Source organism: Carcharodon carcharias, chromosome 1, assembly GCF_017639515.1.
Source record: "Carcharodon carcharias isolate sCarCar2 chromosome 1, sCarCar2.pri, whole genome shotgun sequence".
In the NCBI taxonomy this organism is placed as follows: Eukaryota; Metazoa; Chordata; class Chondrichthyes; order Lamniformes; family Lamnidae; genus Carcharodon; species Carcharodon carcharias.
In genome coordinates, this window is record NC_054467.1 from 147,795,080 (window position 1) to 147,813,143 (window position 18,064).

The 18,064-nt window shown below is 41.2% G+C and overlaps 1 protein-coding gene across 3 annotated transcripts in view; it reads left to right on the forward strand.

Annotated features, from left to right (window-relative positions):
- Window positions 1-18,064, forward strand: part of atp10d (ATPase phospholipid transporting 10D) — a 320,634-nt gene that overhangs the window by 264,602 nt on the left and 37,968 nt on the right. For all 3 annotated transcript variants that reach the window (XM_041213647.1, XM_041213766.1, XM_041213726.1), the window contains 2 exons: window positions 2,150-2,276; window positions 4,862-5,046. In XM_041213647.1, the coding sequence (XP_041069581.1) occupies window positions 2,150-2,276; window positions 4,862-5,046 (312 nt within the window). The remainder of the gene's footprint in view (window positions 1-2,149; window positions 2,277-4,861; window positions 5,047-18,064) is intronic.

The window sequence follows — 18,064 nt, forward strand, 5'->3', positions numbered from 1 at the left end:
TAATTCTCCAGTCCTCAGGCACTGAAGGTCAAAGGGGGAATTGGAAAATTGGGGCCAGCACCTCCGCATTTTCCATTTATGTTTCCCTCAGTAGCCTAGTTTTATGATCCCGAACTGAGTTTACCACTGGAGTTTACCTGATCCCAGGGTGGAACCCAGCTTGATAGATCCTAACTTTTGTTTGTTTGTTTAGATATGTAGAGAGGGGCTACTGAACAAAGTCACCGGAGTCAGCGAAAGAACTTTTAACAAAAGTATAAAACATTTATTAAACAAGAAAAGATTAATTATATTACAATACTGCTTCACCCACAACTATACCTTTACAGATATATACAGATTTGTAAGGATCACACAAGTTACAAAAGCTTTCTTATACTCTAATGTTCACAGTAAGTACAGTCCATGTCAATCAATTGGCAACCTGTGGTTAGACACACCACATTCTGAAACCAAGTGACAGATGCTACCCCATACAGATACCATGGATCTCTCTTCAACTTCGCCCAGACGCTTGTTAAACCGTGAGCCAATCAGTCTCACTGAACTCCGTCTTTCACAGAAGGGTTTCCAATCTCCAATTTCCAAGAACTCGCCTTGGAATCTTCTCCCAAACCAACGGTTTCTCTCAGACGTCTTCATCTCCAGGGTTTCAAACTCTCCTTCTGATTTCCTCCCCCCCAGCTCACCACATGCATTCAAGCTTTCTTCCACGCACTTTCTCTCATTGACTCAACTGTCAACAGTACACCACTGCTCACATGCCCATAACAAAGAGTTACAGGCCTTGGTTGCCTCTTTGGACCTTCTGACTTCTCACAAGCCTTTACACCACTTTGACTCTGCTTCCTGCAGCTTGGAGCCTTTCTCTGCCTCTCACTCTGAACTTCACTTAACAGGACCTTTTTCCAGGTTCGTGCCCTTCCTTTGACTAAAAGATCTGCTTGTGACTTTCTCCTGTTCCACTCCCCTGGATTCTCGGGGACTTTCGTCTTTAGCTTGGGACTATCCATCTGTCCCTTTTGCTCCAGCCTCCCTCTGGCAGCTCCTTTCAACCAACGTTAGCTTGGAACTGGATGTCTGAGCCTTCTAGGCTGTATCTGCCTGGCAGCTGTCTTCAAAACTACACTCAAAACCTGCTGTTTCTAGTTTCTGTGGGAGGGAGCTGCCTCTCTGGAACCCTGTCGCTAAGCAACAGCCCAGTTTTTCTACTCTTGTGTTTGCTTAACTTCTCGTAGAGTCGTAAACTCTCATTGGAAATGTAGGCACCTTTTAAAGTGAATCTAAAACTCCTTGACCTTTTCTTAACAAACACATACAGAAATACAAATTAAAGTTAAACATTAAAGCTAAAAGTCCTTCCTGACACCCACAAATACCAATATAACTTACTTAAACTATCTATATTTCTTAACACCTAGGATGCATCCAGTACAGACCAATGACTTATCTACTTTGAGGTCTGCCAAACTTTTAAGTGCCTCATCTTGATCTATTTTTTATCATGTTCAGTATCACTACTACCTCCTTTGTTGGGATATTGTCATCATCCCCTTCTCTAGTGAAGACAGTTTGTACTAAGAGGTACACTAAGACTATGATACATCAATTAAAGCAGTTTTGATACAGAAGAAGAATATGAAGGAATACATCTAAAGTTGGATGCAAGTATCTCTGACTACTCTTAACATCTCAGAACTAATGAGTTACCTTGGAAACTGAATGCAGTCTGCTTGATTGTGTGCATTCCTGATTGCTTATTGATGTCTTAGTTTGGAAGTTGATGCTGCTGTTGGCACTTGAGATCATAATGACTTCTCTGTGGAGACTTTGCATATTTTCAGAAATATGTTTACCTCTACTCATTGGACTGTGCAAACTGACCTTTCTGTGTTTCTAAAAGATGATCATATTGCAAATAGAGATTTGTGAAAGAATATCAGATACTCATCATTTCAGGTTAAACTAAATACAAATTATATTACTGCAACATTGTAAATATACAAACAGAATGCACCAACAGGTATCGAATATTTTTGTAACAAAAGGTTAACCTTGTAAAGATTTTACCATGTTAGTCAATGTTCATATTTAGACATAGTTGGGCTTGAGATAGTTTGTTCTAACCCCCACCTTTCCTTTTCTGCAGGTGATGAATGATGCTGAGTATTCAGAGTGGCTAAAATTCCATCTTTTGGCGGAGACAAGTATTGATAACCAAGAGGAGCTCCTACTTGAATCAGCTCTTAAGCTGGAAACTGAGCTAACACTGCTTGGTAAATAATTGCAAGTACAAACCATGAAATATAGTCTACATTCTTATAGCAGCTTAGCTTGATGTATTTATTTTAGTATTGTGTTAAGGATGTGATCAGAATTGCTTACCTGGTTCAGCAGATCTTGCTTTACTCTATGGTTGGAATCTTCCCAGTCCCCTGGAGGTGGACTTGAAGGTGGAACGTGGAGGAAATTTTGAAACCAAGGTTTTGGATCAATGTGGCAATTTTGCCAGAAGCAGGTCATCACTGATAATGGTGGGTAGCCAATTTGAATAAGTAAGTGCCCACTTGTAGGCAGATTGCAGACAGCAATCTTGAGGGCAGAGTGAGCCCTCCTGTCCTTAACCCTCCCCATCGGAACTGCTTTTGCCACAGGATCACAGCTGTGGCCACAGGATCACAGCTGTGGCCACAGGCCGTCTTGTGGAGAGTCTTCCCCCCCACAATGATGGCCTTGCAGCTGTGCCCACGAACATTTCTTAAATTTTAGCACATCTTCCAAGGACACCTTTGTATTCTCCTGCCTGCCACGGCAGCACCCACCTCTCCTAGTGGAGCTGCGGCAGGACAACGCTCCGAACTCTCCCACTGGGCCAGCCTATTGTCTGCTCTGTCCACTGTCCTTAATTTGATGGTGCTCCCGGAGGCAGCTTCTTAATTGGCCCCTTCCAGAAAGATTGTGCAGGTGGATGGCCAGGCAGCATCAGTGGAGTCAAGATCCACTTTTGATTCTGAACTCTCAAAATCTTCAAAGGCAGTGAGATTCCATTCAGGGTTGCAGAATACAGTTTTGAGAGTGTTGTGCAGTTTGTCTCAAATGTTTATCTCCCTATCCAAAGATATAAGAGTTTGTTTAGAATTTTTGGGACTGTGGGAAGCTGGGCTTATTAATACACCATAGAACCATAGAAAAATTACGATTCAGAAAGAGGCCATTCAGCCCATTGTGTCTGTGCTGGTCCAAAAAAAGGAAGAAAAAAAAACTAGCCACTCATTTTAATCCCACTTTCCAGCACCTGGTCCATAGCCTTGCAGTTTACAGCACTTCAGATGCAGATCCAGGTACCTTTATAACTGAGCTTTAGCCTCAACCACCATCTTAGGCAGTGAAATCCAGACTCCCACCACCCTCTGGGTGAAAAAGTTTTTCCTCATGTCCCCTCTAATCCTTCTGCCAATCACCATGCCCCCTGGTAATTGACCCCTCAGCTAGGGGAAGCAAGTCATTCCTATCTACCCTCTCTAGGCCCTGATAATTTTGTACACCTCAGTTAGGTCACCCCTTAGCCTCCTCTGTTCTAAGGAAAACATCTAATCTCTCCTCATAGCTGAAATTTTCAAGCACTGGCAACATTCTTTTAAATCTCCTCTGCACTCTCTCCAGAGCAATTATGTCCTTCATCCAATGTGGTGGCCAGAACTGTACACAGAATTCCACTGTGGCTTTACCAACGTTTTATACGTGCATCTTTTTCTGAATTCCCTTAAAACTGCTGGTAAAATCTTTTTTTCAAGAATAACTAAGTCATCCCAGTGGCATTACCCTGGGAGCAGAGTTTTGTGCCATTGCATTTGCCAGTCTACAGTGTTTCACACATTTTCTTTAATGAGACAATCATGGGTTATAAGCAAAGAACCTCACTAAGGGAATTGAGATCATGTGCAGTCTCTGGGGAAGCAGGGTTAGAAGGTGGGGGATAATTGGATCGGTGGGCAAAGCTGATTTTCATATTAAAGTCATAACTTTTATAGTTTATTAATGCTTTGATTTTACCTGGTAGCTCACAGGTAAACACCAAAACTTATTTTCATTTGGGAAGCAGAATTGTTTGAAGCAGTAAAGGCCAGGGCAGCAGTTCTCCACCTTTTTGCTTGAAGCTCCCTCTGCACACCCCTTCCTAATCCCACCCCACAACCCCCATCCACCACACACCCCCCCACCTACAACCCCACCCACAAACCCCCCGCCCCCACCCCCTCTGCCCCACTGTGTTTTATAAAAGTTCCTCGGACCAGGCCTAGGTTCAGAAAATAAGCTATCTTTGGTTCATGAACTGTTTGGTTGAGAATGTCTCTTCTAAGGAACTGGGAGACTTAAAACTGAGGTGCAACAGCACTCGCGTACATGATTTGTTTAAACGTGCAATTCTCATCATAAATGTGAAAAGTTGGCAGCAGGAAATAAGTTTTTATAGACAGGGAATGCATGCAAACATAAGACTATATAAGATTGTATAAACATATCGCATTCAACCACAGGACCTATGAACAAACTTGACCTTCACCTAGTTCCCATCCACTTGAAACAGGAATTATTAGAAAGGCAGCAGGAGCAGTTTTTCTGCAGGCCTGCAGCCTGAGGCCAGCACCTTTGGAGATGATAACTAAAAGCTGATCAGGAATTAAATCTTGCAGCCATGTTCATGATTTTTCAATAAACCTATAAAGTTAAACTCAGTTTCATAATTTGCAATGCATCAGAAAATATAATTCTTAAAACACAATCATGTAGCAAATCCTTTGAATTGTTCCACATGATTTTCACTATGGAAATAACAAACAATTTGTATTCCCATGGTTAGGTGCTACGGGCATTGTCGATCGCTTACAGAAGGGTGTTGCAGACACTATCATGGCACTTCGAAAGGCAAAGATAAAGATTTGGGTCTTAACAGGTGACAAACAAGAAACCGCTGTTAACATTGCTTATGCCTGTAAGCTCCTGGAGAAGGAGGACAGCATTTTCACTCTTAACGCACATAACAAGGTAAATGGAAACCTATGTGTACTGCATGGTGGTGTTGGAACAGTAACATCAGTTATTACTAGACACTGGTGTTTAAAAATTTAAAACTGTGAGCAAAATAAAAGTTTTTGTTGAAAATATTCTTTATATTTAAACAAGTATTCACATTAACTGGAGTTTAGTGATAAAGACATCTCTTTTTCCACTATTTATTTCAGAATTCTTTTATTTTTTGGCTTGATCACCTCAAGTTCTTCGGTTGTTCTCTTCCTGTGTGCAAGTCCTTTAACTAAACTGAGATCATTCTGGAGTGTAGGACAGTACCAAATTCCTGTTTGCAAAAACTGATAATCTCTGACCACAGTCCACAGCAATCTTTGTGCTCAGTTCTGACAAGTCATGCATGTTTTAATGTCCCAAATCAAAGACACCTGCTCTGTTATCGCTCCTCCCCTGACCCAAACGCACTCACCCATCGCAGCACCCCCCGTTTGTTCAGTCCCCACCCCAAGCACCCCAAACAGTCTCCCATCTGTTAAAAGAACATAAAAAAATGAAAGTAGGAGTAAACCATAAGGCCCTTCAAACCTGTTCTGCCATTCAATATGATTATGGCTGATCTTCTGCCTCATCTCCACTTTCCTGCCCACTCCCCTTAATCTCTTGATTCCCTGATTGACCACAATTCTGTCTATCTCAGCCTTAAATATATTCAATAATGGAGCACCCACAACCCTCTGGAGTAGAATATTTGAAAAATTCACAACTGATTATGGCTGGTATTCTGCCTCAACTCCACTTTCCCAATCACTCCCGAGATCCCTTGATTCTTTGAATGACCAACCTTAAATATGTTCAATGATGGAGCACCCAAAACCTTCTTAGGGTAGAGTGTTCTAAAGATTCATAACCCTTTGAGTCAAAAGATTTTTCATTTCAGGCCTAAATGATTGGCCTCTTACCTTGAGACTGTGCCACCATGTTCCAGATTTCCCAGCCATGTTCCCACCGTCAAGTCCCTTCAGAATCTTGAGATCACCCCTCATTCTTCCAAACTCCAGGGAGTTTAGGCCCAATTTACTCAGCCTCTCATTATATGATAACCCTTTCATCCCAGGAACCAATCTAGTGAACCTTTCCTGTACCACCTCCAGTGTAAGCATATCGTTCTTTAAATCTGGAGACCAAAGCTGCACTCACGAGTCAGGTGTGGTATCATCAAAGCCCTGTACAATCGTAGCAAGACTTCTTTATTCTTGTACTCCAATCCCCTTGCAATAAAAGCCAACCTGCCATATATCTTCCTAATTGCTTGCTATACTTGCATGCTAACTTTGTGTTCCTGGTAAGCCCATTTGAACATCAACATTTACAAGTTCTATGCCTTTTAATAGATATTCAGCTTTTCTAATGTTACTACCAAAGTAAATAATCTCTCACTTCCCCACATTATATTCCATCTGCCATCTTGTTGCCCACTCACTTACCTGAGTATACATCTTTGCAGTCTCTTCCTGTTCTCCTCACAGCTTACTTTCTCACCTAGCTTTGTATTGTCAGCAAACTTACAGAGATTAGCATCGGTCACTTTGCCTAAGTTACTAATATAGATTGTAAATATTTGAGGCCCCAAGCACTGATCCTTGCAGAACTCCTCAATCAAGACCTGCCAAACTTGAAAATGCCCCGTTTATTCTTCCTCTTTGCTTCCTGTACATTAAGCAATCCTCCATCCATGCTAATATATTACCCCCAACACCATGACCACTCCTTATCTCGCATATTAATCTTCTGTTATCAAATGCCTTTTGGAAATCCAACTTTACTGGCTCCCCATTACCTACCCTACTAGTTACATCTTCAAAAATCACGAATATATTTGTCAAACCATGATTTCCCTTTCATGAAACCATGGTGATTTTGTCTGATCATGCTATGGCCTGAATCTTCTGGTTGGCGTGTGGGGGTAGGTCCTGCTTGCTGATGTGTAAAATGACGTGCAGTGACATCGGGCATGCGTCCCGACCTCACTGCACGTTATTCCGATCCTCAGTTTGGCTGGCACGCAGCTGACTCTGCTGAGCGCATGCCCAACTGTCAAAGGCCTATTGGGGCCATTAATTAACTAATTAAACTGCTTCTCAGGGCTGCATGTCCAACCTTAAGGTTGGTGGGCAGGCAAAGAGCCCAGGCAGCCTTCGCATTTATCATGAAACCTCATCCGTGTGCACAATGAGGTTTCATGAAGTGTATTAATTAAATAAGACTTTTAATTAAAATTCATTGACATGTCCCAGCTCTTGTGACACTATCTGAATATATTTTTCTATTTTCTTTTAAGTTTTCATAAAGAAAACGATTTAAGAAGGGTTGTAGAGATAAGCCAAGGAACTACCGGCCAGTGAGTCTCACGTCAGTGGTAGGGAAGCTATTGAAGAAAGTTCTGAAGGAGAGTATTTATCTCCACTTGGAGAGGCAATGCTGATCAGGGATAGTCAGCATGGCTTTGTCAGAGGGAGGTCATGCCTAACAAATTTGAATTTTTGGAGGAGGTGACCAGGTGTGTAGATGAGGGTAGTGCAGTTGATGAAGTTTATATGGATTTCAGCAAAGCCTTTGACAAGGTCCCACATGGAAGACTTATAAAGAAGGCACATGCATATGGGATATAAGGTGGATTCAAAATTGGCTTAGTTGTCGGAGGCAGAGGGTGATGACATAAGGATGCTTTAGTGACTGGAAGCCAGTGTCAAGTGGCGTACCACAGGACCTGTGCTCGGTCCCATATTATTTGTCATTTATATAAATGACACAGATGACTGTGGGGGTTGGATTAGTAAGTTTGCAGATGACACAAAGATTGGCCGGGTGGTTAACAGTGAGGTTGAGTGTCTTGGGCTACAGGAAGGTATATATGGGGTCGTCAAATGGGCAGATAGGTGGCAGATGGAATTTAACCCTGAAAAGTGTGAGGTGATACACTTTGGAAGGAGTAATTTGACAAGGAAGTATTCAATGAACGGCATGACACTAGGAGATTCTGAGGAAAAAAGGGACCTTGCGTATGTGTCCATAGATCTCTGAAGGCAGAAGGGCATGTTAGTGGGATGGTGAAAAATGCATATGGGACACTTGCCTTTATCTATCAAGGCATAGATTACAAAAGTAGGGAGGTCATGTTGGAGTTGTATAGAACCTTGGTGAGGCCACAGCTAGAGTCATGTGTGTCGTTCTGGCCACCACGTTATAGGAAGGATGTGATTGCACTGGAGGGGGTGCAGAGGAGATTCACCAGGATGTTGCCTGGGATGAAACATTTAAGTTATGAAGAGAAGTTGGATAGACTTGCGTTGTTTTCATTGGAGCAGAGAAAAATGAGGGACGACCTGATCGAGGTGTACAAGATTATGAAGGGCATGCACAGGGTGGATAGGGAGCAGCTGTGTTCCCCTTAGTTGAAGGGTTAGTCACGAGGGGACATAAGTTCAAAGTGAGGGGCAGGAGGTTTAGGGGGGATGTGAGAAAAAACGTTTTTACCCAGTGGGTGGTGACGGTCTGGAATGCACTGCTTGGGAGGGTGGTGGAGGCAGGATGCCTCACATCCTTTAAAAAGTACCTGGCACGTCATAACATTCAAGGCTATGGGCCAAGTGCTGGTAAATGGGATTAGTAGGTATTTCTCATGTGTCGGTACAGACTCGATGGGCCGAAGGGCCTCTTCTGCACTGTGATTCTGTGAAAATAATCTCCCTGAGGCAATCCGTGTCTCAGGGAGATTTTTGAGCTCTTTTGCGTGCATGCGCGATAAAGCGCAGGCCCCAACTCTCCCTCCTTCCCCCACCCGCATAGGGAACACTCAGCGCTTCTGGGTGTGCGCCACGCTGGGCGTGCCTTAATTGGCCCACCCATGTAAAATGGCAGCGTGCAGCCGTTCACGATTAGCTGCACGCCCACCCGTTCCCATCCAGCCCGCCCGACGGGAAGAAAATTGTCCCCCATGGTTTTCTAGCTGCATCATTAACTCCCTTAATAATAGATTCCAGCATTTTCTCGATGACTGAAGTCAGACTAACGGGGGACAGATTGGAGGGGGAAGAGATTAATGTCAAGTCCTATTCTCACATTGAACTTTTCTAACTCCCAGCAATGCACCTATAAGATTAGTTGACCTCAATATTCAATTTACTTCTTGAAAATTGAAATAACGTGAAATGAAGAAAAACTTTCTCTATTATTTCCATTTCTGGTCCCAATTTCTATCTTTCTCCCTTTTTCATTCTCTCAACCTCCAGTATGAAATTCAGTAACTGATGAAAACAATGGTAGTTAAAGAAAAAACATTCATAAAGCATTTTGAGTAACCAGTGGAGGCCCAAATTCTACAGTCAGCGTAACAGGTTTTTCTTAAATAAACCTATCAGAAAAGTGGCATTGGAATTTATAATAGTTAGAAAAAGCTGACATAGAATGTAACAGCAGATGGTCATGTTGCACAGACAGGTAGTGAATGCTTTTTAATGTGTAGCCTAGTGGACATCCTGAGACGTTACATGGAACATGACAACCAAGTGCAGTATCAAAGTTTGGCTTGCAATAGTCTATCAATCTCGAGTTTAAAATTATGAATTGAGATAGGATCTACCACAGTTTGTGGGGTAGCGAGATTTCTACACTTGTCATATAAAGGGTAGAAGAAGTGTTTTCTAACTTATCTCCTGAATGGGTTAGCTCTAATTATGTCACTGTCTTAGACACTCCACCATTGGAAAAGGTTTCTCTCTAGATACCCTGTCAAAAGCCTCAATCAAATTACCCCTTAACCTATATTATGGAATAGAAATCAATTTCATGAAATATGTCCTCATAATCTAACCCTTGGAATTATCCCTGTAATCTCCTGCAGCCCCACAACCCTCCACGCTATCGGCTCTTCTCTAATTCTGTTCTCTTGAGCAGCCTGATTTTAATTGCTCCACCATTGGCAGCCTTCAGTTTCCTAGGGCCCTAAGCTCTGGAATTCCATTCCTAAACTTCTCTGCTCTTTACATCCCTTTCTTGAAAACCTACATATTTGGCCATACTTTTGGTCAACTGCTTTAATATAGTCATGTGTGGTAGACTGTCAAATTCTGTTTTCTGATGCTCCTGTGAAGTGCTTTTAGGATGTTTTATAATGTTAAAGGCACTATATACCAACAAGTCGTCATTGTAGTAGTAGGAGCCGCCACTGTCATTCTGGCTTGGTGGTGGAGATGGATGGAGGAGAGAGGAAGAATAAGAAAGGAGGAGCAGGAGGCTGCAGAAAAGGGAACAAAGGTACAGAAGTTATCTCAATGGGGAGAGATGGCCTAGGCCTTCGCCTGAGCAGAGACTGATCCTTCCCATTCACTAATAGACATTTTGGAGGGAGGGAAGGTGTAGCCAATGGAGCAAGCTTTCCAACCCGCCAAGTTCCCTCATTCTGCCTGAATGGGACAGAGGAGGTCTGGGTAGGCCTTTCTTCTAATCAGAGCCCAAAATTGTTTGTAGTGGGAGGTGGGGGTGGGGGGAGGGTGAACATATTGTGTGTGTTGGCAACAGGCCAACAGGGGCATATCGAGACATATCCTCAGAGGAGAATTGGTATTTTCATGCTTGAAAATATTCCTAGGGAAGCAACTTGGTTGAGGTGAGATGTTTAGTAAATGACAAAGATGAGAAGGCACAGTCAAGAACGTTGTCAGTTTCTATTCTGGAGTAAAAGAATATTGGTGTGCTCATAGGTTGCCACTATCTAGAGGTGAAGCATTCCCAAATATTGGAGCTTAGCTTTACCTTTGATAGGATAACCTAGAATTTGAAAGACTATGAGTACAATTATTCTTCCTGGATGACACTCAGGCTGGGTGAAACTAACAAAGAAGGTGTAACGTCATTAACGTTGAAAACTTCAAACACAGTGTCATGTACAGGTATGACTGATAAGACAAGCAGTATAATTGGTTTTCCCAAAAGAATGCAGTTCCCAGGAAACTTGATGCCCTGTGCTGCAAATTTTATGTACAATATATTTTTATAGTCTGTGGCAAAAGTCCTGCTACTGAATTAGATACTGAGCATTACTTTTATTGAAGAATTATGTAATTGTGTTAGCATAATTCTTCCGCACAGGTGAGCTATATACAATTTTTTAATAGGAATTTTCTTTTGGATATGGATAGGAAGAGAAGGAAATAAAAATAGATGGCAAGTGATTTCTCAGTGCGTTCAAACAAAGGTTAGGGTAGAGTTGTTCTTTCACTCTAAATCTCCAGGGTCCAAACAAAATATTGCTAAGAACTAAAAGAACAGTTGTGTAATCTCATTTGCAATATGTTGACTCTTTCAGGTTTTGTTTCTAAGCTTTCCAATTTGGAATCCTTTTTTTGCTCTTTGTTTTTCTATGTATTCACTTTTTTTCAAACCATTATCTTGTATCTTCCTCTACTATTTATTTTTTATGGCGGTGGGGAGTGGTTAGTGAGTTTGATGGGCTATGTACTTCTCCATACCTGCTATCATTGACTAAAAGTAACAACTAAATGGGATGTTTGTTTTTCCCCGACATTGATCTTTGCAGTACCCTTTTAAGCAGGATAGCCGAGGGTTAAATTTAGTGGAGGCAGCTTGTTTGAGTGACAGTAGCCATAGGATTTGAATTTGCAGTCTTCTGTTTTGGAGGTAAATAGCAACTCTTTGAACTGACAAATCAGTTATATTTTCTATGCTCCCAAACTCAACCATTTTAAAACCTTGTTAAAAGAATTAAAAAATCAATTTGGATTAAAGTTGCATTTTTGTGCTTGATTTTCCAGTTTTATTTGAAATGATGCAATTTTAAATTTGTTTCTGTGCTGTGTATGCATGGTGAACAAACTGAAATGCCCCTAAGCTAGGGAAAACCAACCAAATACAATTAGAAATGGGAATTAAAATTTATTACACCAGGTAGACCATGTTCAAATATTTTTGTTTCGATTTGTACTTAACTTCAGTCATTCTAAGTAAAGGCAAGTTAATTGAATGTAGCCAATAATCCAATCTTTAGCTTCTGTACACTGGGTATGTAGTGATCTGTTTTTCCAACAATGTTTAGTTAACCAATGTTTAGAATCAAAAATCCAATGAATCACACATGCCATTCTGCCTTGAAGCAAAATAGTGACAATGTGTACCCAAACCACACTCATTGGCATGATTATTTGCTTTGAGCCTTTCTGATTTGGCATATGCTAATAATAACCCTCCTGATTTGGAGCAAGTTCTGAATTTGCTTCCAGGAAAGCAAGAATGGAATTTTGCTTTATTTGGAAGATGTTTCAAGTTTCTGATAGTTTTAGTGATGATACATGGTACTTTTGTTAACTTTGTACTTGAATTTTGAACTTTTTCTTTTAATTTCTGACCTTGCTCTTGATGAGCACAAAAAATGCACAAATCTTTAGGAAATAACATATTCAATATATGATGTTAATTGGGAAGTTCAAAGGTTTTCTCTGCACCTTGACAGTCTGTTATTGGTTGTGGAAAAAGTGAGCTGTGAAAGACACTTCCTGATCAACTGAGTATCTCAGACTGGCATATACCTGGGGTGGCTGAGTTGTTTGAAAAATGGCATGATTATTTCCAAGCACAGAGTAGGGCAACCTCTGGTGGTCAGGAGTGAGATGTAATGTGATGCTGCCTCCTAGCTTGCACACTCTTGTGGCCGCTTTGAACCTTTATACTTATAATATATCAGTTCTGCTTTTCACTCAAGCACTTTTCAGATCATTCTATTTCTTTTCTTGTGTGTGTATTTTCTTTCTGTTCTTTTTCCTCTCCTTTACTTTTATTCTGTTCCTTTGTAAATGCAATTATCTTTAATATCTTGCAGTTCTGATGAATGACCTGAAACATTGACTTCACTTTTATCCCCACTGATGCTACTTGCTGATTGCCACCAGCATTTTCTGTTTGTTTTCCACCTACTGTAGTTTTTTTTATCTGTTGTTTACTCTCTTCTGTTTCTATATGTATTTTATAGAGTTGTAAAGAAAACCTGAGTTAACCATCATTGTAATTTTTAAAAAAAGGTTATTTACTAATAAATAAAATTTATATGATGTATGATTAGAATGTCACTCGCTTTAAAATTGAATAGAAGATTTGTTGATTCTCACCTTTAAACATTGCTTTTATTGTTTGTTCTAAAATTATTTCACCATAATGTAAAATATTTAAAGGGAATGCACATTGTATTGAATTTTCCCAAAATCGTAGATGTGATTGGGAGGCATATATCTACACTTATCACTGCCACATGGCCATATCTAGTGATGATTTCCAACAAATTATTCATGAATAGAAGAGATAACAACAACATTAATAATTTATCAGGGCGCATCATGGTGTGATATATTGTTGTATTGAAGTATCCTTATGTTGCTATGTGTATATTTTTTTATTTGTTCATTGGATGTGATTATTGCTGGCAAGACCAGAAGTTGTTGCCCATCCCACCTTGCCCTTGAGAAGGTGATAGCGTGTCACCTTCTTAACTGCAGCAGTCCACGTGATGAACGTACACCCACAGTGTTATTGGGAAGGGAATTGCAGATTTTTTAAACCAGTGACAGTGAAGGAACAATAGTGTAGTTCTGAGTCAGAATAGTGTGTGGCTTGGAGGGAACTTACACATGACAGTGCAAGCATCATCTGTCCTTGTTCTTCAAGGTAATAGAGGTTGCAGTTTGGAAGGTGCAATTGAAGAAGGTGCTATTGCTGCAGTGCATCTTGTAAATGATGCATGCTGCTGCCTCTATGCACCAGTGATGGAGGGAGTGAATGGTGTTGAGTTTCTTGTACATTGTTGGAGCTGCACTCATTCAGGCAAGTCACTTGTGCCTTGTAGATGGTGGACAGATTTTGGGCTGTCAGGAGATGAGTTACTTGCTGCAGAATTCCTAGCCTCTGACCTGTTCTTGCACCACAGTATTTATGTGGCTAGACCAGTGCAGTTTAGTCAATGGTAACCCCCAGGATGTTTACCGTGGAAGATTCAGTGATGTTGAACATGAAGGGGAGATGATTAGATTCTCTGTTTTTGGAGAAGGTCATTGCCTAGCACTTGTGTGGCACAAATGTCACTTGGTACTTATCAACCTAAACCTCTGTGTTACATGCGAGCACAGAGTACTTCAGTATCTGAGGAGTTGCAAATGGTACAGAACACTGCAATCATCAGCAAACATTCCTGACCTACCATGTGATAGAAGGAAGTTAATTGATGAAACAGGGGTTGGCCCTGGAACACTGCTTGAGGAACTCCTACAGCGATGTCCTGGGATTGAGATGATTGGCCTCCAACAACCATAACCATCTTCCTTTGTGCTAGCATATGTCTCTAAGCAATGGAGAGTTTTCCCCCTAATTCCCATTGACTTCAATTCTGCTAGGGTTTTTGATGCAACACTTGGTCAAATCTTGTGTTGATGTCAAGAGTAATCACTCTCACCTCACCTCTCGAATTCAACTCTTTGTCCAATAATCTCTGGATTATTATTTGAGTCACAAGAAAATTGGTGTGGGGTAACTAAGATTAGGAGTTGAATGTGTGGCTCAAAGATTGCTGTGGGAGAAAAGGATTTTGATTCATGGGGCCCTGGCACCATGGGTAAAGTGGGAGCTGTACCGTTGGGTCAGTGTTCATCTGAACCACGCTAGAACAAGTGTTCTGGCAAGTTGTATAACCAGAGTGGTAGTGGGGGCTTTAAACAAAATAGTGAGGGCAAGGAATCAAGTGAGGGGAGATGTAATAAATTAGAGAGGACAAGACAAGATGGCAAGGTAGCATTAAGGGTAATGATGATCAGAGGGTGGCAGGAAAGGGTAGAAGATTACACCAGCAAATAAGACCAGAGATTGCAAAAATAGTAAAAAGACAGAACTAAAGGATCAGTATTTGATTGTGCGTAGCATTTGTAACATATGGATGAATTGTCAGCTCAAATAGAAATATGTATGTTTTACCTGATGACTATTACAGAAATGTGGCAGATGAAGGTTGGGACCTGAATATTCAAGGATACATGACATTTCAGAAGGACAGGAAGCTAGGAAAAGGTGGCGAGGTAGCTCTCTTAATTAAGGATGACATTAGTACAATGACTATAATAAAAGTGATAACAATAGTGAGAGATTACCTTAGATCAAGATGAAGAATCAATTTGAGTAGAGATAAAAAATAGCAAACATAAGTCACTTGTGGGAGTAATTTGTAGGTCCCCTGTAGGATGAGATATACAGCAAGAAATAATGGGGGCTTGTGAGAAAGGTATGGTGATAATCTTGGGTGATTTTACTTTATGGGGAGAATTTTCACGTTGGCGTGTGGACACGAGCCCTGCACGCTGATGCGTAAAATGATGTGCGGTGATGTCAGGCATGCGTCCCGACATCACTGTGGATTCCAATGTTCTTTTCGGCAGGCGCGCACCAGATGTGGTTGCGCACTCGCTGAACTGTCAAAGTCCTGTTCAGGCAGACAGCCGCCTGTCCAACTTTAAGGTTGGTGGGCAGGCGAAGAGCCCAAGTGGCCTACGCATTTTTCAGGAAACCTTATCCATGGGTGGGATGAAGTTTCCTGAAGGTTTTATTAAATAAGTAAAAAAATTTTACACAATTCATAAACATGTCCCAGCTCATGTGACGCTGTCACATGAGGGGACATGTAAATATTTTTAAAGGTTCTCTATTAGAAATTCTCAACATGCTCTTTATCTTCTTGAGGCAGTTCCGTGCCTCAGGGAGATTTCTGTGTTCTCTTGCGCGAAAGAGCGCAGGCTCCCAATCTCCCTCTTCCCCCCCCCCCCCCCCCCCCCCCCCAACCGCACAGGTAGCACTGAGTGCTACTGGGCATGCGTCATGCTGGGCAGGCTTTAATTGGCCCACCCAAGTAAAATGGCGGCATGGAGCTGATCGCGGGCGGCGATCGGCTCCACGCCCACCTGCGCCCGCTCCTGACCAGCCCGCCTGACATGGGGAAAATTCTCCCCTATGTATAGATTGGATGAATCAGATTGGCATCAGATGATTTCATAAGAGTGTTTTGGGCACAGTTTCTTGGAGAAGCACATTCTAGGGCCAGTCTGAGAGCAGGCTATTCTAGACCTGCTAATGTGCAATGAGACAGGACTAATTAATGACCTCATAGTAAAGGACCCTCTAAGTAGCAGTAGTCATAACATGATGGGATTTCGCATAGAGTTTGAGGGAGAGAAGAGTGGGTCTAAAACTAGTGTTTTAAATTTAAATAAGGCAATTATAAGGATATGAAGACAGAATTGACTAAAGTGAATTGCAAAATTAGGTTAAAGGGTAGGTCAGTATAGATGCAGTGAAGGACTTTTCAAGGAAATATTTTATAACACTCAGTAAAGAATCATTCCAGTGAGAAAGACAGACTGTAGGAGAAGGATGCATCATTCACTAAGGAAGTTAAAGATAGTATGACATTGGAAGAAAAAGCATGCAATTCTGTTAGGATTAGTGGCAAGTCAGAAGATTGAACAAAGAACAAAGAAAAGTACAGCACAGGAACAGGCCCTTCGGCCCTCCAAGCCTGCGCCGATCATATTGCCCGTCAACTAAAACATTTTGCACTTCCAAGGGTCTGTATCCCTTTATTCCCATCCTATTCATGTATTTGTCAAGCTGCCTCTTAAACACCACTATCGTACCTGCTTCCACCACCTCCTCTGGCAGCGAATTCCAGACACTCACTACCCTCTGCATAAAAAACTTGCCCCGCACATCTCCTCTGTAGCTTTCTCCTCTCACCTTAAGTCTATGTCCCCTAGTAATTGACTCTTCCACCCTAGGAAAAAGCTTCTGACTATCTACTCTGGGCATTGGGCAGAACATAACATTGGGCAGAGCAAAGAATGACTAACAAATAATGAGGGTGATATTAGAATATGCGAGAAAGCTAGCTAGAAATATAAAACATATTTTATATAAAAATCCTGCCCATAAACATTTTGTGATTCATGTACCAAGGCACCCAGAACCCTCCATTATGCGGTTATACATTCTCTTGCCAATAAAATAATATGCTGCTTTTCTATTCTTCCTGCCAAAGTGGACAAGTTCACATTTTCCCACATAATGCTCCATCTGCCAAGATTTTTCCCACTCACTTAACCTATCTACATCCTTATGTCTTCTTCACAACTTACTCTCCTACCTATCATTGTGTCATCAGTAAATTTAACAACCATATATTCAAGCCATTGATAAAGATTGTAAACAGTTGAGGTTGCAGAACAGAAATATAAAATGTAAGAGTTTCTACACATATTTAAAAAGGAAAAGAATATTTAAAGTGAGCACTCTAGAGAGTGATTCTGGGGAATTAATAATGGGAAATAAGGAAATGGCAGGTGTATTGAAAAGATATTTTGTGACTGTCTTCACTTTAGGACACACAAATAATATCCTAGAAGTAATTGTAGAACAAGAGATGAAAGGGAAGGAGAAACTTAGAACAATTGCATGGGTACTGAAAAAAATTATTAGAACTAAAGGCTGACAATTGATAGACTTCATCCTAGAATCTTGGCTGCTGAGATAGTAAAAGCATTGGTTTTAATTTTCCAAAATTCCCTAGATTCTGGAAAGGTCTCTTCAGTTTGGAAACTAGCGAATGTAACTCCTCTATTCAAGAAAGGCAGGAGACAGGAAACAGAAAACTACAGGCCAGTTTGCCCAAAATTTGTCATAGGTAAAATGCTAGAAGCTATTATTAGGGAGCTTATAGCAGGGAGGGAAACAGAAAGTAGGAAACAACAGGTCAGTAATCTAAAATCTGCCATGGGGAGAAGACTAGAATCTTTCATTAAGGAGGTTATGCACTTAGAAAATCTTAAAGCAATCAGGCAGAGTCAACATGGTTTGTGAAAGGGAAATCATATTTGACTAATTTATTCAAGTTCTTTGAGGAAGCAAATAGCAGTGTGGATAAAGGGAAACCTGTAGATGT